This window comes from Pelophylax lessonae (assembly GCF_965119305.1).
Source record: "Pelophylax lessonae genome assembly, chromosome: 2".
Lineage (NCBI taxonomy): Eukaryota > Metazoa > Chordata > Amphibia > Anura > Ranidae > Pelophylax > Pelophylax lessonae.
The window spans coordinates 413,311,867-413,336,493 of NC_138769.1; the positions used below are offsets into that span (position 1 = coordinate 413,311,867).

Consider the following 24,627-nt stretch of genomic DNA (forward strand, 5'->3'; position numbering starts at 1 on the left):
TAGATATATATATAGATAGATATCTATATATATACTTTATCATATTCTTAGTCCTAGCTCTAATAATACATGCACATAATCACTATATACAGAAATGTCCCCAGCTACTGTGTCACACTTCCGAAATTCCCATACCAATACTGAGCTATACTACCCAACATTTGACCTCAGGTTTAAATAAAGCTTTATCAAAGCGGAAACTCCCCGACCTGACAATAGAGCGTGCACAGGTTGTGAGTATAGGCGGTGGAAGATCTGTACCAGCAGGACGTTTCTCTATGATACTTGGGAGGGCGGGGGGACTGGTCGTTTGGGAGCAGTGACGTCATGGCTGCCCAGAAGATGGCGGATATGAAGGGGAACGTAGGAGGTGATATGAATCGTGTGTGATTTGATATACAGAGCCTGCTGTGCACACAGACGGAGCTCGGTGTGCAGTGCTGAGCGGGGTGTGACTGGACATTGCTATGTGTTCTATAGGAATACTAATGGTTGCAGCGTTTAGTCCATTGCAGATGACGCTGAGTGTGTTGTATGATGGGAAGGCACGTACAGCTGCTGCTTCGCAGTCTGTGGAGATCATTGTTCTATTGTATTGGTAGCCCAGTAATGAGCAGATGTATTCCTTTACCTATTGCACTGATACAATGAAATGTGGTTGGGTGTTCTGGGCCGAGGCTCCTCCCCTCTGCTGCCCTGTATGTATTCAGAGTGTGTGCCACATGTTATCATTTGTACTATTGCCTTCTTGTAATGGGAGAGCCCAGGCACTGGGGGGGGGGGGGGGGGGGGATTTACCTAAACTGAGGCAGCTGTGCATGGCAACCAATCTGATTGCTTCTAACTTTAGCTTATTCGCTTCGTTTTTTGTGTAAAGAAAAACGAATATAGTGTATACAATTGCAACACAAGTCATATTGTAATCAAAAGTTATTAAAAATCACCTTTCCTTTTCAATCTGCAGCTCTGTAATGTTTTCTGTATAATGCAATATGGCTACCTGGAGGTGTTCTGCACCCCCTCCACCCAATATGGTTTTCTGCTTCTGTGATTGGCTCCAGAAATCTGCATTAGGATCCAAATCAGATTTTAGGCACCCCTTGCAACAACGCTTTCGGCTTTGGTAAGATATTAAAGCTGAAGGGTTAAAGCTGAACTCCGGGTAAAATTGTTTTCCCATGCAGTGGAGCTGTGTCTGCACTGCACAGGTCAGATGCTTGTTTATGTCTAGGGCAGGGGTCTCCAAACTGTCTTCAAAAAGGGTCAATTTGCTGTGCTTCAGACTTTAGGGAGCCGGACTGCAGCCAGCAAGAGTAGAAAATGGCCTAATGTCAGTGGGAGTAAACAATGCCCCATCTTTGGTAATAGCACCTCCATCATTGGTGTCAGTGGGAGGAATAGTGTCCTATGATTGGTGTCAGTGGGAGGAATAGTGCCCCCATCATTGGTGTCAGTGGGAGTAAACTGCGCCCCATCTTTGGTATTAGTGGGAGGAATAGCGCCCCGTCATTGATGTCAGTGGGAGGCATAGTGTCCTATGATCGGTGTCAGCGGGAGGAATAGTGTCCTATGATCGGTGTCAGCGGGAGGAATAGTCTCCTATGATTGGTGTCAGCGGGAGGAATAGTGCCCCCATTATTGGTGTCAGTGGGAGTAAACTGTGCCCCATCTTGTATTAGTGGGAGGAATAGCACCCCGTCATTGATGTCAGTGGGAGTAAACTGTGCCCCATCTCTGGTATTAGTGGGAGGAATAGTGCCCCCATCATTGGTGTCAGTGGGAGTAAACTGTGCCCCATCTTTGGTATTAGTGGGAGGAATAGAATATTGCCCCCGTCATTGATGTCAGCGGGAGGAATAGTGCCCCGTCATTAATGTCAGAAGGAGGAATAGTGTCCCATCCTTGATGTCAGCGGGAGGAATAGTGCCCCCCATCATTGGTGTCAGTGGGAGTAATAGTGTCCCATCATTGATGTCAGTGGGAGGAATAATGCCCCCGTCATTGATGTCAGCGGGAGGAATAGTGCCCCCCATCATTGGTGTCAGTGGGAGGAATAGTTCCCCATCATTGGTGTCATTGGGAGGAATAGTGCCCCGTCATTGATGTCAGCAGGAGGAATAGTGCCCCCGTCATTGATGTCAGAGGGAGGAATAGTGCCCCCCGTCATTGGTGTCAGTGGGAGGAATAGTGCCCCAATCATTGGTGTCAGTGGGAGGAATTGTGCCCCCATCATTCATGTCAGCGGGAGGAATAGTGCCCCCGTCATTGATGTCAGCGGGAGGAATAGTGCCCCCGTCATTGATGTCAGCGGGAGGAATAGTGCCCCAATCATTGGTGTCAGTGGGAGGAATAGTGCCCCAATCATTGGTGTCAGTGGGAGGAATAGTGCCCCCATCATTGATGTCAGTGGGAGGAATAGTGCCCCGTCATTGATGTCAGCGGGAGGAATAGTGCCCTCGTCATTGATGTCAGAGGGAGGAATAGTGCCCCCCTCATTGGTGTCAGTGGGAGGAATAGTGCCCCCATCATTGGTGTCAGTGGGAGGAATAGTGCCCCCATCATTGGTGTCAGTGGGAGGAATAGTGCCCCCATCATTGGTGTCTGTGGGAGGAATAGTGCCCCGTCATTGATGTCAGCGGGAGGAATAGTGCCCCGTCATTAATGTCAGCGGGAGGAATAGTGCCCCGTCATTAATGTCAGCGGGAGGAATAGTGCCCCCGTCATTGATGTCAGAGGGAGGAATAGTGCCCCCGTCATTGTTGTCAGTGGGAGGAATAGTGCCCCGTCATTGGTGTCAGAGGGAGGAATAGTGCCCCCGTCATTGATGTCAGAGGGAGGAATAGTGCCCCCGTCATTGATGTCAGAGGGAGGAATAGTGCCCCCGTCATTGGTGTGAGAGGGAGGAATAGTGCCCCCGTCATTGGTGTCAGTGGGAGGAATAGTGCCCCGTCATTGATGTCAGCGGGAGGAATAGTGCCCCGTCATTGATGTCAGCGGGAGGAATAGTGCCCCGTCATTGATGTCAGCGGGAGGAATAGTGCCCCGTCATTGATGTCAGCGGGAGGAATAGTGCCCCCCATCATTGGTGTCAGTGGGAGGAATAGTGCCCCGTCATTGATGTCAGTGGGAGGAATAGTGCCCCGTCATTGATGTCAGCGGGAGGAATAGTGCCCCGTCATTGATGTCAGCGGGAGGAATAGTGCCCCCCATCATTGGTGTCAGTGGGAGGAATAGTGCCCCGTCATTGATGTCAGTGGGAGGAATAGTGCCCCGTCATTGATGTCAGCGGGAGGAATAGTGCCCCCAGCATTGGTGTCAGTGGGAGGAATAGTGCCCCCATCATTGATGTCAGTGGGAGAAAAAGTGCCCCGTCATTGATGTCAACGGGAGGACTAGTGTCCCATCAACGGGAGGAATAGTGTCCCATCATTGATGTCAGTGGGAGGAATAGTGCCCCGTCATTGATGTCAGCGGGAGGAATAGTGCCCCCATCATTGATGTCAGTGGGAGAAAAAGTGCCCCGGCATTGATGTCAACGGGAGGAATAGTGTCCCATCATTGATGTCAGTGGGAGAAAAAGTGCCCCTTCATTGATGTCAACGGGAGGAATAGTGTCCCGCCATTGATGTTAGTCGGAGGAATAGTGTCCCGCCATTGATGTCAGTGGGAGGAATAGTGTCCCGCCATTGATGTCAGTGGGAGGAATAGTGCCCCCGTCATTGATGTCAGAGGGAGGAATAGTGCCCCCGTCATTGGTGTCAGAGGGAGGAATAGTGCCCCCGTCATTGGTGTCAGTGGGAGGAATAGTGCCCCCGTCATTGATGTCAGCGGGAGGAATAGTGCCCCGTCATTGATGTCAGCGGGAGGAATAGTGCCCCATCATTGATGTCAGCGGGAGGAATAGTGCCCCGTCATTGATGTCAGCGGGAGGAATAGTGCCCCCGTCATTGATGTCAGTGGGAGGAATAGTGCCCCCATCATTGGTGTCAGTGGGAGGAATAGTGCCCCCATCATTGATGTCAGTGGGAGAAAAAGTGCCCCGTCATTGATGTCAACGGGAGGAATAGTGTCCCATCATTGATGTCAGTGGGAGGAATAGTGCCCCGTCATTGATGTCAGTGGGACGAATAGTGCCCCCATCATTGATGTCAGTGGGAGAAAAAGTGCCCCGGCATTGATGTCAACGGGAGGAATAGTGTCCCGCCATTGATGTCAGTGGGAGAAAAAGTGCCCCGGCATTGATGTCAACAGGAGGAATAGTGTCCCATCATTGATGTCAGTGGGAGAAAAAGTGCCCCTTCATTGATGTCAACGGGAGGAATAGTGTCCCGCCATTGATGTCAGCGGGAGGAATAGTGTCCCGCCATTGATGTCAGCGGGAGGAATAGTATCCCGCCATTGATGTTAGTGGGAGGAATAGTGTCCCGCCATTGATGTCAGTGGGAGGAATAGTGCCCCGTCATTGATGTCAGCGGGAGGAATAGTGCCCCCGTCATTGATGTCAGTGGGAGGAATAGTGCCCCTCCATTGATGTTAGTGGGAGGAATAGTATCCCGTCATTGATGTCAGCGGGAGGAATAGTGTCCCGCCATTGATGTTAGTGGGAGGAATAGTGTCCCGCCATTGATGTCAGTGGGAGGAATAGTGCCCCGTCATTGATGTCAGCGGGAGGAATAGTGCCCCCGTCATTGATGTCAGTGGGAAGAATAGTGCCCCTTCATTGGTGTCAGCGGAAGGAATAGTGTCCCATCATTGGTATCTGTAGGAGGAACAATGCACCATTGTTTGGTTTAGTGGCAGGAACTATGCCCCACTACAGCTTACAGTAAAGGGGAATTATGCCCCAAAGACCGGATAAAAGTAACCAGAGTTACAAAAAAAAAAATATATATATATATATATATATATATATATATATATATATATATATATATAAAATAAATGCACATCATTTTCCAGGTAAAAAAGTGCATTTATTTATTTTTACACTGCAGCCTTCAAAGCATTACACCCGTTATCAGTGAATGCCAGGCTCCTGCGAACACTCAGTACAGCTGTCTGCCCATGTAGTATAGGATGAATCAATTAATTACAAGGGCACTCACCAGTGCCACCAGTTAATTTAGAACTACCAGCGGCCTGCCACAGTGGCAGATGGGACTTGGTTCATTCATTCACAGAACTCTGCGAGTGAATGAGGCGACTGTGCAGGCCGAGTCCTGCACAACAGCATTGTTTTTAAATTTTGACAGCGGGTGTGGGGGAGAGCGACCCCTGCACATTGTCACAGGGGAATGTTCCAAAGGAACATGTTACAAAAGGAGCTCTAATTCTGTAATAGTGAAAAAGTCACTCCCATTCCGATCTATTCTGCAGACAACAAATAGCTATTTCTTCAGAGCAGAAACGGGTAGGAATCTGCAACAAAGTTTGTTAAAAACCCTTTTAAAGTACATTGATCACCCAGCGGGGATTGTTTTTTGTTTCTCAACAAAAGTGGGGTTACATAGTTACATATGTAACTATATAACCCCACTTTTGTTGAGAAACAAAAAACAATCCCCGCTGGGTGATCAATGTACTTTAAAAGGGTTTTTAACAAACTTTGTTGCAGATTCCTACCCGTTTCTGCTCTGAAGAAATAGCTATTTGTTGTCTGCAGAATAGATCGGAATGGGAGTGACTTTTTCACTATTACAGAATTAGAGCTCCTTTTGTATTTTGGGTTATTCTTTAAACTTTGTAAACGAAAGCTAGAAGCAGATTGGTTGCCTTTTGGGTTATTCTTTAAACTTTGTAAACGAAAGCTAGAAGCAGATTGGTTGCCATACACCGCTTGTCCAGTCTTGAGCTGCATTCACAATATAGCATTTTGTGAGTGCTTAAATTTGTGCAGCTTGCATGTTGTGCTTGTAGTGCCTTTTATAATTAATACGGCTCAACCACTCATTTTTTGCTCCCATCCCAACTGCAAATCTAAACGAGGTCTTACTTTCAGTGGTACAGTGTGGATGATGATCGTGAGGCTGCATTGGACCTGCTTTGTGCTTCTTTAGGCGCAGCAGGTCCCATTGAGACAGGACTGGATTTAGCCTGTCTGATCTGAGGGGGCATATTAACCCTGTGTGTGAGTCATTGACAGTCTGTCACAGATTCAGGGAACCAGTATTCCCTTGTTCACTTGGCACTTCTGTATCATGAGTCACCACCAGAAAGTAATGTCTGACTGATAGTGCAGAGGCAATGCAGGAGTGAAATGGGAACAACTAGTATGTATTAGGCTTTCTTTAGACTAGGACAAATAAAAATAACCTGTACCCCCTATACGTCCCTACCAGAATCCCATTTTACTTTAGGGTCCTCAGTCTCCCTTTACACCTTGGCCTGCATCAGAGTTCCCCCTTATATCAGCTGTCCCCATCAAAGTACCCCCTTACATCACGTGCCCCTTTACATCAACTCTTCTCTCAAGAGTACCCCATACATCAACTGTTTCCATCAGAGTGTCCCCTTACATCACGTGCCCCCCTAAATCAACTGTGCCCATCAGAGTGAGTTCCCCTTACATCAACTCTCTCCATAAAAGTGCCCCCTTACATCAACTCTTCCCGTCAGAGTGAGTTCACCTTACATCAACTCTTCCCGTCAGAGTGAGTTCCCCTTACATCAACTCTTCCCGTCAGAGTGAGTTCACCTTACATCAACTCTTCCCGTCAGAGTGAGTTCCCCTTACATCAACTCTTCCCGTCAGAGTGAGTTCACCTTACATCAACTCTTCCCGTCAGAGTGAGTTCCCCTTACATCAACTCTTCCCGTCAGAGTGAGTTCCCCTTACATCAACTCTTCCCGTCAGAGTGAGTTCACCTTACATCAACTCTTCCCGTCAGAGTGAGTTCCCCTTACATCAACTCTTCCCGTCAGAGTGAGTTCCCCTTACATCAACTCTTCCTGTCAGAGTGAGTTCCCCTTACATCAACTCTTCCCGTCAGAGTGAGTTCCCCTTACATCAACTCTTCCCGTCAGAGTGAGTTCCCCTTACATCAACTCTTCCCGTCAGAGTGAGTTCACCTTACATCAACTCTTCCCGTCAGAGTGAGTTCACCTTACATCAACTCTTCCCGTCAGAGTGAGTTCACCTTACATCAACTCTTCCCGTCAGAGTGAGTTCACCTTACATCAACTCTTCCCGTCAGAGTGAGTTCACCTTACATCAACTCTTCCCGTCAGAGTGAGTTCACCTTACATCAACTCTTCCCGTCAGAATGAGTTCACCTTACATCAACTCTTCCCGTCAGAGTGAGTTCCCCTTACATCAACTCTTCCCGTCAGAGTGAGTTCCCCTTGCATTAATTGGCCACATCAGAGCAGCTCATTGGATTACTGCATTCTGAGACCCTGGGGGGGGGTGGAGATAACTAAAATCTGGGGGGTACACAGCCCATTCAGCACCCCCTAGATCCAGGCCTGTATTGAGATCCATGAATCGCAGGCAAAGCAGATCAAATGCAGTCTTTTCTGTTTGAATGTGTGTATTCATACAACTACACCAATCTAGAAAACAGTGAAGTGAATCAGCCAGCCTGTAGGTATATAAATATACTTTTTTATATGCAGTATTATTAGATTGCAGTTTTCGAATTTCATTTTTATATACTGTCTTGATAAAGGTTTTTTTTTTTCCTTTTTACCCTGTAAATATGTTGGTGTGGGTTTCTTGCCTACACAAATACTAAGGTGCATTTTGGTATCTTTTGTGGTTGCTGTTCCCATCATTCAGCCCAGTAACCAAATGCTCATCTTGGTAAGTTGTTTCAACTTTACCAGGACCAGAAGAAGAGGCAGAAAATGAAGTGAACACTAAGACTGTTTCTTCCAGCAATGGAGGGGAAAGCTCGAGTCGAAGTGCCGAAAAAAGGTCAGCAGATACATCTTCTGATGAGTCCAGCACGCAACCCTGTCCACCTAAAGTCTCCAAGGTTGGATTTGCCGTAGGAGGTCAGATTGGAAAAAAGTCACCATCCATATCAATCAAGCTTGGTGCTTCTGTACGTAGGACATGAAACATTGCTCCATCACAATTGATTAGAAGTGTTCGGTTATAAACAGACTTAATCATTTTCTTTTGTTAATTTAGAAACCCAAGGATGTAACTCCTGCCGCTGTTCCAAAAAAGATCTCTGTAGCAGCAGTATTTAATGAAGACGATGTAAGTAAATCTATCTGACATTTTCCTTTAATATCTAATGAACACAGAGTAAAACAGTGGAGGGGTGATTAGTTAAAGGAATAGTTACTGTTCACTTAGCAAAGTGAAAGTTTATGTAGTAAATGAGAAGTGCTGTTCACTTCCAGTTCACAACCTGTCCCAAGCTAGAAAAATGTTTTTATATTCCCTCGCTTACCAATGTATATAATAGTCATGTGATCCTATTATTAATTTCAGGACAATAATGCCTACCTATTGAGTATTAGTCATGCCCCTAGAAGTCTGGGAACTAAGAAGCTTTTCTTGCTTCTCCACTGTGGGCAGTACCCCCACACTACAAGCAAAGGGTTCTTGGTGTCCTGGCTTAGATCATAGATGCTTTTATCTTTTCTGGTGTTTTCTCATTTCATTAGTAAAGTCTTTTTTTTTTTTTTTTTCATTGCCATTTATTTAATAGTGCTTTCTTCAGGACTTGCTTTAGGCTGCCTTTAAAGGGGTGTTGATACACAAAGTATCCAGCACTCCTTAAAATGCTGGCAGCATTAGTGCATGTCTTAGACCCGCCTAAGCAGGAAAATAACTTCTTCAAATTAACATATGGAGGGCATTCATATACAGCTCCAATAGAGAAGTTCTAACCAACTATGTGTAATAAATGGTCCAGGCAAATTTTTTTACAAAGTGATGCAAATGCTCTACATGTTCTCCTGTGTATGCTATCTCAGCTTCTATGAACAGCAGTTTTCAAGTCTTGCCACAGAATCTCAATTGGGTCTAGATCTGGACTTTGAATGGGTCATTCTAACACATGAATATGCTTTGATCTAAACCATTCCATTGTAGCTCTGGCTGTATGTTTAGGGTCATTGTCCTGCTGGAAGGTGAACCTCTGCCCAGTCTCAAGTCTTTTGCAGACTCTTAACAGGTTTTCTTCTAAGATTTCCCTGTTTTTTGGCTCCAACCAGCTTCCCTGTCCCTGCTGAAGAAGACCATCCCCACAACATGATGCTGCCGCCACCATGTTTCCCCATGGATGGTGTGCTCAGGGTGATGTGCAGGTTTAGTTTTCCACCACACATAGCGTTTTGCTTTTAGGCAAATGTTGGTTTCATCTGAACAGCGATTTTCAATTTGGTGAAGGTGTTCTCACCTTCTTCCACATGTTTGCTGTGTCCCCCACATGGCTTCTCACAAACTGTAAAGGGGACATCTTATGGCTTTCCTTCAACAATGGCTTTCTTCTTGCCACTCTTCCATAAAGGCCAGATTTGTTGGGTACACAACTAATAGTTGTCCTGTGGACAGATTCTCCAACCTGAGCTGTGGATCTCTGCAGCTCCTGTCATGAGTCTCTTGGCTGCTTCTCTGATTAATGCTCTCCTTACCCAGGCTGTCATTTTAGGTGGACGGCCATGTCTTGGTAGGTTTGCAGTTGTGCCATACTCTTTCCATTTTCGGATGATGGATTGAATAGGGCTCTGTGAGATGTTCAAAGCTTGGGATATTTTTTATAACCTAATCCTGCTTTTACCTTTTCTACAACTTTATCCTTGTCCTGTGTGGTGTGTTCCTTGGCCTTCATGATGCTGTTTGTTCACTACGGTTCTCTAACAAACCTCTGAGGGCTTCACAGAACAGCTGTATTTATATTTAGATTAAATTACACGCAGGTGGACTCCATTTACTAATTAGATGACTTCTGAAGGCAGTTGGTTCCACTAGATTTTAGTTAGTGGTATCAGAGTAAATGGGGCTGAATACAAATGCACGCCACACTTTTCAGATATTTGTAAAAAAAAATTGAAAACTATTTTTCATTTTCCTTCCACTTCACAATTATGTGGCACTTTGTGTTGGTCTATCACATAAAATCCCAATAAAACACATTTAATGTTATAGAAAAATATACTAGTATATTTCCACGCGCCACTGGAAAAAGGGTGAGTGTGGTATAATGTGCAATCTAATAATGATTTCTAATAAATAAATATATATGTGAGGTAGCAGCTGCTGTAGAAAATAATGAGATAGTATTAGACAATTGGTCTAGCAGACCAAATACAGCACTTGCTAATATTAAATCTAAAACAACAATCTGGTGAATATAAAGTGCAATAGTGTTGGATAAAATTTATAAATTACACAAATATTAATATAGATCAAATATGAATATATAAATAAACTAAATAAAAATTCAATTCCTGTGAATAAAAAGTGCATCGATCTTGAAAAAATAAATGGTATTTTTAGAATAAAAACAGTGATTAGTGATAATTTAAAAAAAAAAGTGTCCTTGAAAAGAGTGATTGTCCAAAGTTCATACAAAAGTGCTCGTGCCCAGGCTTGATAAATATAATCTCGGCTGTTTCTTATCCCAAGTGGGTAATTTAGCTGGGTCACTTACCAAATGAAGTGGGTACTGAATGCCATACGGCACCAGCACCAATCAGGCTTTGTAAGCCCCCTGGGCTCAATGGATCTCCTCCAGATGTTGTCCCATGGGCTGGCCACGGTCCCTCAGGCTCCAGTAGTGTACGATCCAATTCAATATGGGGGGGGAAAGAATGCTCCAGATAGTGCAGTATTTTAGATTAAGGCAATTTATTTATCTTTTTAGAGGGTTCTCAGCGTTAAAAATGACTTGCAGACATTAACATTGGTGGTCAGCGGTGCGGGCTGCACGTCCTCTCGGAACTAGCTTCCGGCTTGCGCTCCAACCAACGTAATGTACCCACGCTATGCGTTCCAAGCTAAGCTAAGCTCCCCCATATTTAATTGGATCGTACACTACGGGAGCCTGAGGGACCGTTGCCAGCCCATGGGACAACATCTCGAGGAGATCCATTGAGCCCAGGGGGCTTACTAAGCCTGATTGGTGCTGATGCCGTATGGCATTCAGTACCCACTTCATTTGGTAAGTGACCCAGCTAAATTACCCACTTGGGATAAGAAACAGCCAAGATTATATTTATCAAGCCTGGGCACGAGCACTTTTGTATGAACTTTGAACAATCACTCTTTTCAAGGACACTTTTTGTTTTAAATTATCACTAATCACTGTTTTTATTCTAAAAATACCATTTATTTTTTCAAGATCGAAGCACTTTTTATTCACAGGAATTTAATTTTTATCTAGTTTATTTACATATTCATATTTGATCTATATTAATATTTGTGTGATTTATAAATTTTATCCAACACTATTGCACTTTATATTCACCAGATTGTTGTTTTAGATTTAATACTAGCAAGCGCTGTATTTGGTCTGCTAGACCAATTGTCTAATACTAAAACACATTTAAGTTTTTGGTTGTAACATGACAAAACGTGGAAATTTCAAGGGGTAGAAATACTTTTTCAAGGCACTGTATATATATATATATATAGCGTGTCCTAACACACAGGAAGTTAGTTTTAAAATAAAACATTTTTCTTGCTTGGTTTTGGTGAGAGAAGTGTTGCAATGATGCTGATGATGTGTAGGGGAGCATTGTCTGGATATAATAATCTACTTCATTGACATGTTGTGTTCCTCATAAGATACTAAATATTGTTGATGTGATTCCAAAACACCAGTTTTCTAAAAGTGTTTATATGACTCTTGGATTTGTGTATTACAAAATTGTTAGCTATGAAGTTTTGTTTCGGGCTGGTGCTGTTCCTTATTTTTTTTTCTGAATTTCAGAGTGAGCCTGAAGAGATGCCACCAGAGGCAAAGATGCGGATGAAAAATATTGGAAGGTAAAATTAACTGTTGGTCAGATTTACAGTACCATCTTTCACTGACAGCACAGTGTTGGACAGTTTTCATGTTTCCTGATGGACTTTTTTTTTTTTAACTACTTGACCTCCAGAAGGTTTTACCCCCTTCATAACAGGAGCATTTTTTGCTATTCAGCCCTGTGCTACATTAAAGCAGAGCTCCACCCGAAAGGCACATTTGGCATTTTTTTTTTGGTGGGAGCAGTTACCTGGTGATGTGAGTCGGAAGTTCTCCCTGCTTTTTTTTTTTTTTTCTTGTTTACAGAGCCCTGTTTGTATGTAAACACAGAACTCTGTGTGGTGATTGGCTACAGCTGGTCAGCAAGTCTCATAAATCATTGACCGGGACCTGTTGACAAAATTCCACTGTAGCCAGAGACAGCGTGAATAAGCAGGGAGCATGCGCATGCGCGCCCCTGACCTGGAACAGGCTGGGTGGCGTAAATGTACTGTGGGGGGGGGGGGGGGGGGTGGGAAGTAGTTTAATGAAAGATTTCGCTTGCAACAATTTGGTCAAAACAGCTTAGACGTCATCTGATCAGATTTCTATATTGGAAATGTTGTGACACTGCAATCTGCAATATTAGAAGTTGTTGAGATAGACAGTCAGGGAACACTCCACTGTGTAAGTTGACTTCTTGATTTTCATTGTTTGTGTGATTATTCATATCAGCAAGACCAGTGCATTTTTTGTCACTTGCAAAGACGAAATCCAAAATATCCCACTTCTGTTCATGATCTCTAAACGTATTCATTTCTAACACTTTTTTTTATTTTTTTTTTATCATGATTGCAGTCCCAGAAGAATAAAATATATGTTATTGGCATTCTTTGTGATCCATGCCCTTAAACTTCTTGCTTCCAAACGTTCTGCTGAGAAAAGCACAGCAGATCTCTGTAATATACTGTATATCATACTTATAGAAGACAGACACTAATAACACTGGCTTCCTCATCGACATAGCAAACATAAAAACGAACCGGTCAAGAATTTTCCTGTATTTTAACATCTGAATATGACTGCTTATATTCATTTGCATGGTAGACACAGTCATATTCAGATGTTAAAATACAGGAAAATTCTTGACCAGTTCGTTTTTACATTGCTATGTCGATGAGGAAGCCAGTGTTATTAGTGTCTGTTTTCTGTAAGCATGATATACATTATATCATAAAATATATATATATAATATATTATAATATAATATAATATAATTTTTTTTTTTTTTTTTAATGTGGAATGGCTTTTTATTTAATGTCATTAAGGTAGGAAAAAAAAAAACATGAGCTTTGTAGTATAATATTTTGTGAAATCTCCTCCACTGCCTATCCTGCTAACGTGTTCATTTGGCAAACTCTTTTTAGGGACACACCGACATCAGCAGGGCCAAATTCATTCAACAAAGGAAAGCATGGATTTACAGATACCCAGAAATTATGGGAACGGAATATAAAATCACGATTAGATCATGTTAAAGATAACTGAAATATTTGTATATTTGTGTAAAAGCCTTAGAATATTGTGTTATCGCATTCAGAATCTTCCTTTTTTTTAGGGATGGAAATCTTTACAGTTGGATCAAGTGGGTTTTTTTTCCCCCCCTTTTTTTTTTCAATACTGGAATACATTTGTAAAAGTATCTATGGATATTTAATTTGTATCCAGTTTTCAGATGTTTTGTTGTCTATAGTTTTTTCATTTTTCAATGGGAATAAATACGCTTGCTGTTTTGTCCTGAGAAGTGTGTATATATGTTTTGTATCTTGCCTTTAGTGGGACATACTCTTCCTGTTTTGTACATCATCGGGAATTGTTATCAATATAAAAATGTTTCAAAAATTAAAAATTTAAAATCATGGTATAAATGAGAAATTCTGCTTTCTTCTTCTTTTTTTTTTTATTTGTCTAGTGCAGGGATGGACTATTCATTTTGCCAAGGGGCCACATGAGAAACTGGGACTGTTATGGAGGACCAGTCCAGTAAGCTGAACTTAATTCTGCTCAAATAAATATCGCAGGTCAATGAGTGAACATAACTTGACATGATATCGACCTTAAAACAAATCTAACATACAAACCTATATAGGGAACCAACCTTGTGGTAAGCTAAAACCTCCTTAGACCAAACATACACACAGTCAGTAGAGCAGCATGTCTATGGGAACCCCATGAGTACTGTATATTTATATATTCCTTCTACTGTTATACAATCCCCTGGTGTGTGATGTCACCTCTGCAGCAAGGCAGATGTTAAGGCCAACTAGTGTGGGGTATAGGCTCACTCTTTTCCTTTGTGAGGTGGAGAGAGGGACCTGGCACCACCATCCCACATGCCCTCAACTGCATCCTATCCTTGTTGTCCACCCCAGCCATTCGAGGGGCAGCAACATGCCCAAAGCTGTTTGAAAAGGGAGAAAGTGTGACCGACACCATCTTGGTGACCAGAGGACAAATGAGGGTGGATGTATAGCCACCACCATCTTGTCGACTGGCCAGCCTGTATCCATGGATTCTACACTCTGAGCCATGGAGCTGTGTCACATGGCCTGGGGGGAATCAAAATTTGGCCACCGCCATCTCATATAGGCCTGATCTTCAACATGTTACTGTGAATATGCATAGGCACACGCATACTTACGTAAATTGGGGGGAAAAAAATGTAAGTCCCCTTCAAAATAAAAGCATTGCAGTTGTGTTGTGTGCATGTTGTATACTTATTTTTATTCAATTTCTGATTGATCTCATGCGAACCAAAGGGCTGGATGTGGCCCGAGAACGTAAAAAGTTCAACCCAAAGTTAATTTGGTTTTGGTTGAAGTAGTGAATGGTTGGATCCTGTCAGCTCTGTCAGGTTTTGTGAGTTCCCTGGTCAGATCAGGAAGTGATGGAAAAGCTTTCCAAGACACAGGAACATTGTACAGTGGTTGAGGATTAGAACTGTGTTGTTTTTTGTATTTGCATCTGTGCCTTACTGTCCGGGAGACAACTGATCCTCTATTCTTTGCTTTGGAATCAGAAGAAATAAGCCGCAATCTCCCCCAATGTGCTCAGAGAAAAAAAAAATTTGAAATTTGGTTGGTGTTAGGGAATTGCACATTATGGGGAGTGTTTCTATCTCCTGGTTGAATGTTATTCTTTAAAGGATAATTCTTTAAAGGATATTTAAAAGAATTTAAAGGATAAGTTCACCTTTAGGAACATGTTGCATGTTCCACCTCGTTTTTAGGGTGTAACATGTTCCCAATGCTGCAGCCCCTACCCAATCCCCTCTCTCCCTGTGACAGCAGTACGGGGAGAAGTTCCAAGTACTAGGTGTCACTTTTTGAAATCAGTGTGGCCGTCTGAATGAACTACAAGCCCTAACATCCTTTGCGGCTGTCGGCTTGTAGTTCTCAATGAACTACCACAGAGCTGTGGAGCGCAGTTGTAGTTCATTGATTCTTCCGGTCAGTGTATCTGCTTACCCATACGGGCACACAGATACACTGACAGATCTGCACAAGACCTGCATGGCACCAGCGATCTGGTGCAATGGTTTACAGGCTCCTGCAACAAAAAATAGAAAAAGCACAATCATTTTTTCTTTACCTGCAAACCAATGTTTTTTTTCTTTTATGTTAACTATTTATGTTAAGTTATCTTTTAACGAATCAGGAAAATACTGCATTAAAACCACTAGATGACGTTGACAATTATAGCAATGCGAAAGGCCTGATCTTTTCCTTGTCTTCAAGAGGTAACATTGGAAAGAGGAAAGGCTGCTATGAAGGTTTGTAGTGTAATTGTTATAATTACAAGGGTTTGAGTAGACAAACAAAAAAGGCCGGATAGCACCCAAAGAAAATGTAAGGTGGGTCTGATAGGTAATAAATTATGAAGCTAGGTGGGGAACTGGCAATAGTCGTCTCCAGATCCGCTGGTGATGAGCAAAACTTGACACACTAACATGAAGTAGTCATCTTAAAGCCTCTGTCCAGACCCATCTGAAGAAAGTCCACTGTGAAGACTAGATTAGTAGACAATAATTTTTCCTACCATGACAAAAATTCAAAAGTATGAGAATACACTTAATGAGTACATGGTTTTCTGTTTTGTAGCTCTCCTTTAAAAGGATCTGTCTTTGAAATGCCAAATCAGATACGTTGGATTTTTGGGTGGATGACCTCTGCTTGAGAAAGTAGGTCTTCTCTGGCTAGAAAAGTTATACCTCCTTCAGATGGGCAATTAGCTGCATACACCAGATTCCAGCTGCACAAATCAGTGGATTATTGAGGCTGGGATGACAGGTACGTGTGAATGGTGGCACTGGCAACCACTCAGCATATAAAAAGTAATGACAAGCTTACAGCAGCCATCACTGTTCCATGTATCCACGCACCAAGCGGGACAGATATCTGAGCCTGGGCGCAGTTAGATGCATCCAAGGGCAAACATCCATGGCAGATGGAAGTTCTCAGTGGAAAACAAGTGTGGTGAACACCACCCCATAGACCTCTTCTCCAGCGTTCTAACTGAAAGTTTTGTACCTCAGTATGGACCTAGAATTGGAGGAAGAGTCTACAGGAGCCTGGCATTGTCCCCACAATCCACTGATTGCAGTCACACTGCTTTGCAAGAAAAAAATAATAATTGCACATTTTTTTTCCTGCAAATATACAGGTGCATGTCATAAAATTAGAATATCATCAAAAAGTTAATTTATTTAATTTCAATTCAAAAAGTGAAACTCAAGTTTTATATAGATTCGTTACACACAGAGTGATATATTTCAAACATTTATTTATTTTAATTTTGATGATTATGGCTTATAGCTAATAAAAACCCAAAATTCAGTATCTCAGAAAATTAGAATATTACATAAGACCACTTAACGACCACCCAACGACTATTTACGTCGGCCGTTTAAGGTCCGGTTCACACTTATGCGATGCGGGAAGGCTGCGAATCCGCAGCCTGTTCCCGCATCGCACACGCACCCCCGGCAGTTAACACTGCCATATGCGATACGCTGGGGGTGTCAATGTAATCTTAACGACACCCCCAGTTTGATCGCATATCGCAGTGCGATCTTGCAGTTCGCACAGGATCGGATCGCACAAGTGTGAACCGCTGTGCGATCCGATCCTGATGCGGCTGCCAAAAAGGGTCCTCCTGTGCGAGTTTGCTGCGGGTGCGAATTTAGCCATACAAAGTGTATGGCTAAACTAGCACCGCATAGCCGATCGCATGTAATGAAGGAGCAGTGCGCTCCGACATTACATGCGAACCCCGCACTCGCATAAGTGTGAACCGGGGCTCAACCTAAATATCGGTGTTATGGCAGCAGATAGCTGCCATAACCCTGGCATTTTTTTAAACGGCGGGTGGTCGGCTTTCCGATAAAGGTGGTCCCAGCAGCGGATTCACCATGGGATCACCCTTCCAGGGTGGTGGAAGAGGTGCCCCACCCCCTCCTGCCGCGTCTTGGTACGGACCCACCGGCAGCGGGGAAAACGATCCGGTCCCGGATCCTCACAGACAGGGTGTCGAGTGAAGGCCATCTTACTCTATGGTCTTGGAGGACTGGAGCGACGGCAAACGTCGTTGCCTAGAAACCAGTTTAAAGGTCCCTTTTTTTTTTTTTTTTTCATCTTTTAGTGTACTTGTGAGGTCTGAGGACTTTTTGACCCCAGATCTCACAAAAAAAGAGGTCCTGTCGTGCCTATTTCTATTACAAGGAATGTTTACATTCCTTGTAATAGGAATAAAAATTATCATTTTTTTTTTTTAAATAATAAAATAAATAGTAAAAGAAAAAAAAATTAAAGTGCCCTATCCCCATTAGCTCGCGCTCAGAAGCAAACGCATACGGAAACCCCGCCCACATATGTAAACAGTGTTCAAACCACACATGTGAGGTATCGCCGCGATCGTTAGAGCGAAAGCAATAATTTGAGCCCTAGTAACTAAGATGGCAACCTGTAGAAATTTTTAAAGTGTCGCCTATGGGGATTTAGAAGTACCAAAGTTTGTCGCCATTCCTTGAGCAATTTTGAAGCATGACATGTTGGGTATCTATTTACTCAGCGTAACATTATCTTTCACATTATGGGAAAAAATTGGGCTAACTTTACTGGTTTCTTATTTTTTAATTAAAAAAGTGATTTTTTTTTTCCCCAAAAAATTGCATTTGGAAGACTGCTGCGCAAATACGGTGTGATAAAAAAATATTGCAATAATATCCATTTTATTCTCTAGGGTCTCTGCTAAAAAATATATATATATATATATAATGATATAATGTTTGGGGGTTCTAAGTAGTTTTCTAGCAAAAAAAATGATTTTAACTTGTAAACACAGAGTGTGAAAAACAGGCCCGGGGCTTAAGTGGTTAAAAAAAAATGGATTTTTCTTTCGTTCATCGACGGACACAGATCCATGTCTCCTTGGGCTTATGCTGCTCTCTTAAGGAGTAGGACTAAGCGGAAACAAATTTGGCTACACCCCTGAGGCACTCCCAGGGGGTATACCCTCTTTTCCTGCTATAGGACTTCAGTTTTTCTGCTAATCAGGAATAAGGACCTGGCTCCCTGCTGGGATCTGCGTTCCTGGCATTTATTCCTTTTTAAATGGATTTTTTTTTTCTTCCTTTATTTTTTTCTGTTCCTGTGTGAACTACAATCAACAGCCGGACTGGGCGACGCACTGGATATTCTAGATCCTTACGGTCTTCCCAGTCTAGCCTGCGAGCGTGACCAAATTATTCGCTCCACATTAGGTTGGCCGTGACATAGCCCCACTGGACGGGGGCTGGCCAGCGAGTGAAACAGCCCGGGAGGGCGCATACCTCTGTTCATGACCAGAGTCGCAAAGTACCTCTGGCCAAAGCACCCCCATTCCAAGATGACACGGTGGACTGCTAGGAGTGATGCCCGCCTGGTTGCCAGGTGTGGTGAGTAGTGTGCCCCCTCTCTTCTCTGGGAAATGCTGGTGTGGATGTGGGCCCATCTTCGGGTTGGTAGGTACATTCTGTGCCCTTCCTTCCCTCGATTCCCCCCCCCCCCCCCACGCTGGTGGGGATCCACTGTAATGGTCGCCCTCACCTACCCCCCCTCTTCCCACCTTAGTCCCCCTTTGGGGTGCATGGGCGTTTCTGGGTGAGGGGTGTCCCTTTTGGTGATGGGCTGGGGGGCATTAGGAGAGCGCCGGCGGCTCATTTTTGGTGTGTCTGCGGCAATAGCTGTACGGGGGGGGGTCCCTGTGGGGGCTCCCCCTTGGTGACTACAAGGACCCCAGGGTCCTGGTTGCAGCACGGCCCCACCATTTTGTTGTGAATGGCTATATTCAGCCTCGGCGGCCACGTTCTTTTTTTTTTTTGGAGTTTCCCATTCTAGTCAATCAATGCAGCAGCCATTTTCTTGGTGTCTGGAGCGGTCACGTGCGGCAAGGCCCTCTAGTGACAGTGTCAGCACTTCCTCTTGCTTTCTGATCACAGGAGTGGCAGGAGACTGGCCTCGCTGGTCTTGGAACACAGGCCCAGTAAGGTCATATTTTTTTATTTATTTTTCAAAGGCTGTTGGCTTAGAATTCCTTGGTTCACACTTTTGTGCAGGGGGTTCACTGTCTGGCTCCTCCAGTAAGATCCCTGGTACCTCCATAGGATCTCAATTTGATACTGTCGGTCCTTCAAAAGCTTCCTTTTGAAAATATTCATGAACTTCTTCTGCTCACTCTGTCACAGAAGGTGACCTTTTTGGTGACTATTACATCTGCGCGTAGGGTGTTAGAGTTGGTTGTGTTGTTACCTGGTGGTTCACACGGACAAAGTGGTGTTATGACCGGCAGGCTCGTTCCTTCCCAAGATCGTCTTGGGGGTTTCATTTAAATGAGGATATTGTGTTGCCGTCTTTGTGTCCTAAGCCGAAACAGCTTGGATGTGGTTTGGGCAATCAGAGTGTACCTGGCGGTGACTGAGTCGATTCGTAAATCCGATGCTATGTGTGTCCTTATGGATGGACCTCGTAAGGGGCAGGCTGCATCTGCTGTGTCCATTTCCAGATGGATCAGACAGACGGTGGTGCAGGCCTATTCTGTTAAGGGTCAGGTCTCTCCTTTCCCTGTCGAGGTGCATTCTACGAGGGAGCTTAGTGCCTCCTGGGCCTTCCATCATCAGGTGTCAGTGGTTCACGTGTGCAAAGCCGCTACGTGGTCATCTGTACACACATTCACAAAGTTGTATAAGGTGGATGTACTTGCATCTTCAGATGCTGCATTCAGCCGCAAAGTTTTGCAGGCTGCAGTTGCAGAGGCTCCTGCCTCTTGAGGGGTGTGTATTTTCCTGGTGTTAAGCTTCATTTGTTCCTGATTTACCTGGTTGGCTATGTTTAGCCCTTGTTGGGAATTATATCTTTTACTGTGTTTTTCCCACCCTTCATATTGACACTGCTTTGGGACATCCCAAGGGTCTAAGAAGATATGGAGCTTTGTCCATCAGTGAACGAAAGAGAAAATAGATCCTTTTCTTTGAGGTTCACTGACGGACACAGCACCCGCCACTCTGTTGGGTTGAGTTATGTATTCTTCTGACACTGCTTGTTACAAACTGAAGTCCTATAGCAGAAAGTGAGGGTAAACCCCCTGGGACTGCCTTAGGGGCATATCCAAAATTTGTTTCCGCCTAGTGCTACTCCTGAAGAGAGAGCAGCATAAGCCCAAGGGTCTAAGAAGAGCTGTATCTGTCAGTGAACCTCAGAGAAAAGGATTGTAAGGTAAGACAAAAATCAATTTTTCTGTCTTACCATAAAATCCTTTTCTCTGATGTTCATTGACGGACACAGCTACATATTTTCTTGACCCTTGGGTTTATGCTGCCCCCTACAGGAGTAGGACACTAGGCAGAAAAAAAGTTTGACTACGCCTATAGGGCAGTCCCAGGGAGTATACTCCCACTTCCTGCTATAAGTCTTCAGTTTTTTAACCATCAGTGTCAGAAGAACATATAACCCAACTCAATAGAGGGGTGAGTGCTGTGTCCGTCAATGAACATCAACAGGGACCGGACAAACTTGACCCTTGATGGAACAGGCCTGTACCACCGTCTGTCTTGTGCATCTAGAAATGGTCACAGCAAACGTGGCCAGCCCCTTACAGGGTCCATCTGTAAGGGCAAACAGTGAATTTAATTTTCAAAATGACTCAGTCCCTGCCAAGTACACCCTGATTGCCTGAACCACATCAAAAGAATGTAAGGCAATCTCTTTAGGGTGCTTAGGCTTAGGGCACAAGGAAGGCAACACAATGTCTTCATTTAAATGGAAACCAGAGACGACCTTAGGAAGGAACGACTGGCAGGGACAAAGCACCACTTTATCTCCATGAACCACCAAATAAGGTGAACGACAAGACAAAGCTGCCAGTTTAGACATCCTACATGCAGAAGAAAAAGCAACCAAGAAGGCTACTTTTCTGGGACAATGTAAGCAGAGGAATCACGCAAATGTTTACCAACGGCGGTTACAGAAGAAAAACATCACCAAGTTGAGATCCCACTAGGGCAATGGAGACTGCACTAAAAAGGAGCCAAGTGGCAAACCCCCTGATAAAAGGTGCGAACTAAAGAATGTGTAGCCAAAGAACGATGAAAGAAAACCACCAAGGCCGAACCTGGCCCTTGATGGTACCCGAGGCCAGACGCTGCTCAACACCTTGTTGGAGGAAAGCCAAACTCCGAGTCACCAAAAAAGAGCGGGGGTGAACCCCAAGAGCTTCACACCCACAAAGTACGCTCCTCAAACACGATGGTAAATTTTCCTAACAGTAGATTTACTAGCTTGCAGCAGCGTGGCAATCATCGATTCAGACAACCCTCTATTCTTTAGCACCAGGCTTCTGACAGCCAAGCCTTTTCAGCCAGCGACTGCAAGATCGGATGGAAGATTGGACCATAGGTCAACAGATCTCTTAGAAGTCTCTAAGGAGCATCGGCGACCAACCGTATCCGATCTGCATACCAAAAGACCCACTGTGACTGTTTAGAGGGGGATGAAGGGGAACCTGAGAGTCCGACCATCCCAAGGAGGGGCCCACGTTCACTCTGAAAGACCCCCAAGTGAGAGGAGGGACACTACTTACTACACCTTGAAACCAGGCAGACCACCACATCATCATCTTGGAATGGGGGTGCTGCGTCGCTGCGACTCAGGTCATGACCAGGGCTATGCGTCCTTGCGAGGCGTTTACTCGCCGGCCAGCCCCCGTCCAGTGGGACTATGTTATGGCCAACCTAGAGCAGAGCTGTGGTCAGATCGCACTCGCTGGCTGGACTGGGGAGACCGTAAGGATCTAGAATATCTAGTCCGTCGCCCAGTCCAGCAGTTGATTGTAGTTCTCACAGGAACAGAAAATAATACAAGAAGCAAAAAATTCTATTTAAAAAGAAAAAAAAATGCTAGGACCAGCTATCCCAGCAAGGAACTAGGTCCTTACTTCTGACTCGGCAGGAAAAAAAAACTGAAGACCTATAGCAGGAAGTGAGAGTATACCCCCTGGGACTGCCCTTAAGGCATAGTCAAACTTTTTCCACCTAGTGTCCTACTTCTCTAGGGGGCAGCATAAACCCAAGGGTCAAGAAGATATGGAGCCATGTCCCTTAATGAACGAAAGAGAAAAAGGATTTTTAATAGAGAAATGTTGGCTTACTAAAAAGTATGTCTATGTACAGTATAGTATGCACTATACCAACACTTGGTCCGGGCTCCTTTTGAATGAATTACTGCATCAATGCGGCGTGGCATGGAGGTGATCAGCCTTTGGCACTGCTGAGGTGTTATGGAAGCCTAGGTTGCTTTGATAGTGGCCTTCAGCTCATCTGCATTGTTGGGTCTGGTGTCTCATCTTCCTCTTAACAATACCCCACTCTATGGGGTTTAGGTCAAGTGAGTTTGATGGCCAATCGAGCACAGTAATACCATGATTAAAAAACAGGTATTGTTACTTTTGGCAGTGTGGGCATGTGCCAAGTCCTGCTGGAAAAATTGGATTTTTGACTTACAGTAAAATCCATTTCTCTGATGTTCATTACCAGACACAGCTCTTCATCTTCATGACCGTAGGGCTATGCTGCCCCCTACAGGAGTAGGACACTAGGCAGAGAAAAGCTTGAGCACGCCTATGGGGCAGTCCCTGGGGGGTATACTCCCACTTCCTGCTATAGGTATTAGGTTTTTTAACAAGCAGTGTCAGAAGAAAAACAAAACAACCTAACTCCAAAGAAGTGTGGGTGCGGTGTCTGTCAATGAACATCAGAGAAATGGATTTTACAGTAAGTCAAAAATCCCATTTCGTTTATTGACAGACACAGCTCTTCACCTTCATGACCGTAGAAACATCCCAAAACCATGTCAAGCATGAGGGGTGGGAACAGCAGAAAACAAAACTTCCCAAAGGCTAAACATAGCCAACCAGGTAACATGGAGCTCAACTGAGAGCAGCTGAAGCTCACCTGAAGAAAAAAAAAAAAAAAAAAAAAACACCCTCAAACAGGACCAAGTCCTCTAAACAGCAGCCTGCAAAAGTTTGCGGCCAAAAGAAGCATCCGCAGATGCCAACACATTCGCTTTATAAAACTTTGTGACTGTGTGCACAGTGGCCGCTTTGCAAACTTGCATCACTGACGCCTGAATGACGGAAAGCCCAGGAGGCACTAAGCACCCAAGTAGAGTGCGCCCTGACAGGGAAAGGAGGAACCTGACCCTTGATAGAATAAGCCTGAACCACAGTCTGCCTGATCTATCTGGAAATGGTCACAACAGAAGCAGCCAGCCCCTTGCAAGGACAAATGATGAGTCTGACTTTTGAAATGATTCCGTAGCTGTCAGGTACACCCTGACTGCCCAAACCACATCCAGGGAATGCAAAGCAACTTCCTTAGGATGCTTAGGCTTAGGGCACAGGGAAGGTAACACAATGTCTTCATTCAGATGAAATTGGAGACGACCTATGGAAGGAACAATGGACATGGTCGAAGAACCACCTTATCACTGTGAACAACTAGATAAGGTGAACAACAAGACAGCCCTGCCAGCTCAGACACCCTGTGCGCCGGAAGTAATTCACCCACCAAAAAGGCCACCTTCTGGGATAATGTAAGCAGGGGAATCTCCCAAATATTTTCAAAGGGAGGTTTCTGAAGATCCAATGATCCAGGCAAAGCCTGATAGCTCGGAGCTCTAGTACATTGATCGGTAGCCTGGACTCGTCTAGACCCCTTGAGCACAATCCGTGCCGAGGACACCTCCCCACCCGGATAGGCTTGGCATCCGTGGTTACAACTATCCAGTACAGGGGAAAAAAAGATTTTCCCTGAAGAAGTACCAGAGAGCGAAGCCACCAAACCAGGGACCCCCCTTGTTCTCCGGCTCAACATGATGAGATTGTCCAGAGACTGAGGATCCTTGTTCCACTTCACCAGAATCTCCTTTTGCAGAGATCTTGTGTGAAACTGTGCAAACGCCTCGAAGGTAGATACTCATCAGGTAAATAAATGTGTAGTAACCGCACTAGTGAAAAGATAAACAAAATGCAGCAACTTCAAGTGAGACCACACCCAACCAAAGTACATATATAAAAAGTCGCGCTATGAAAGTTCAGTATGATAACATAAAAATGTCCATAGATGAAT

At 44.2% G+C, this 24,627-nt stretch overlaps 1 protein-coding gene across 1 annotated transcript; it reads left to right on the forward strand.

Moving 5' to 3' along the window:
• Positions 1-300: 300 nt before the first annotated feature.
• PCNP (PEST proteolytic signal containing nuclear protein) lies at positions 301-13,710 on the forward strand. Its single transcript, XM_082245655.1, has 5 exons — positions 301-370; positions 7,825-8,045; positions 8,135-8,206; positions 11,892-11,947; positions 13,334-13,710. Exons 1-5 carry the CDS (start codon positions 328-330, stop codon positions 13,452-13,454), a joined length of 513 nt encoding a protein of 170 aa, XP_082101781.1. The 5' UTR covers positions 301-327; the 3' UTR covers positions 13,455-13,710.
• Positions 13,711-24,627: the final 10,917 nt, after the last annotated feature.

Bases quoted from the DNA above. Each gene is read 5' to 3' on its own strand.
- PCNP (XM_082245655.1), top strand. From the start codon at position 328: ATGGCTGCCCAGAAGATGGCGGATATGAAGGGGAACGTAGGAG. The intron at 8,207-11,891 runs GTAAGTAAATCT...TCTGAATTTCAG, and splicing joins CAGTATTTAATGAAGACGAT to AGTGAGCCTGAAGAGATGCC. The intron at 11,948-13,333 runs GTAAAATTAACT...AACTCTTTTTAG, and splicing joins CGGATGAAAAATATTGGAAG to GGACACACCGACATCAGCAG.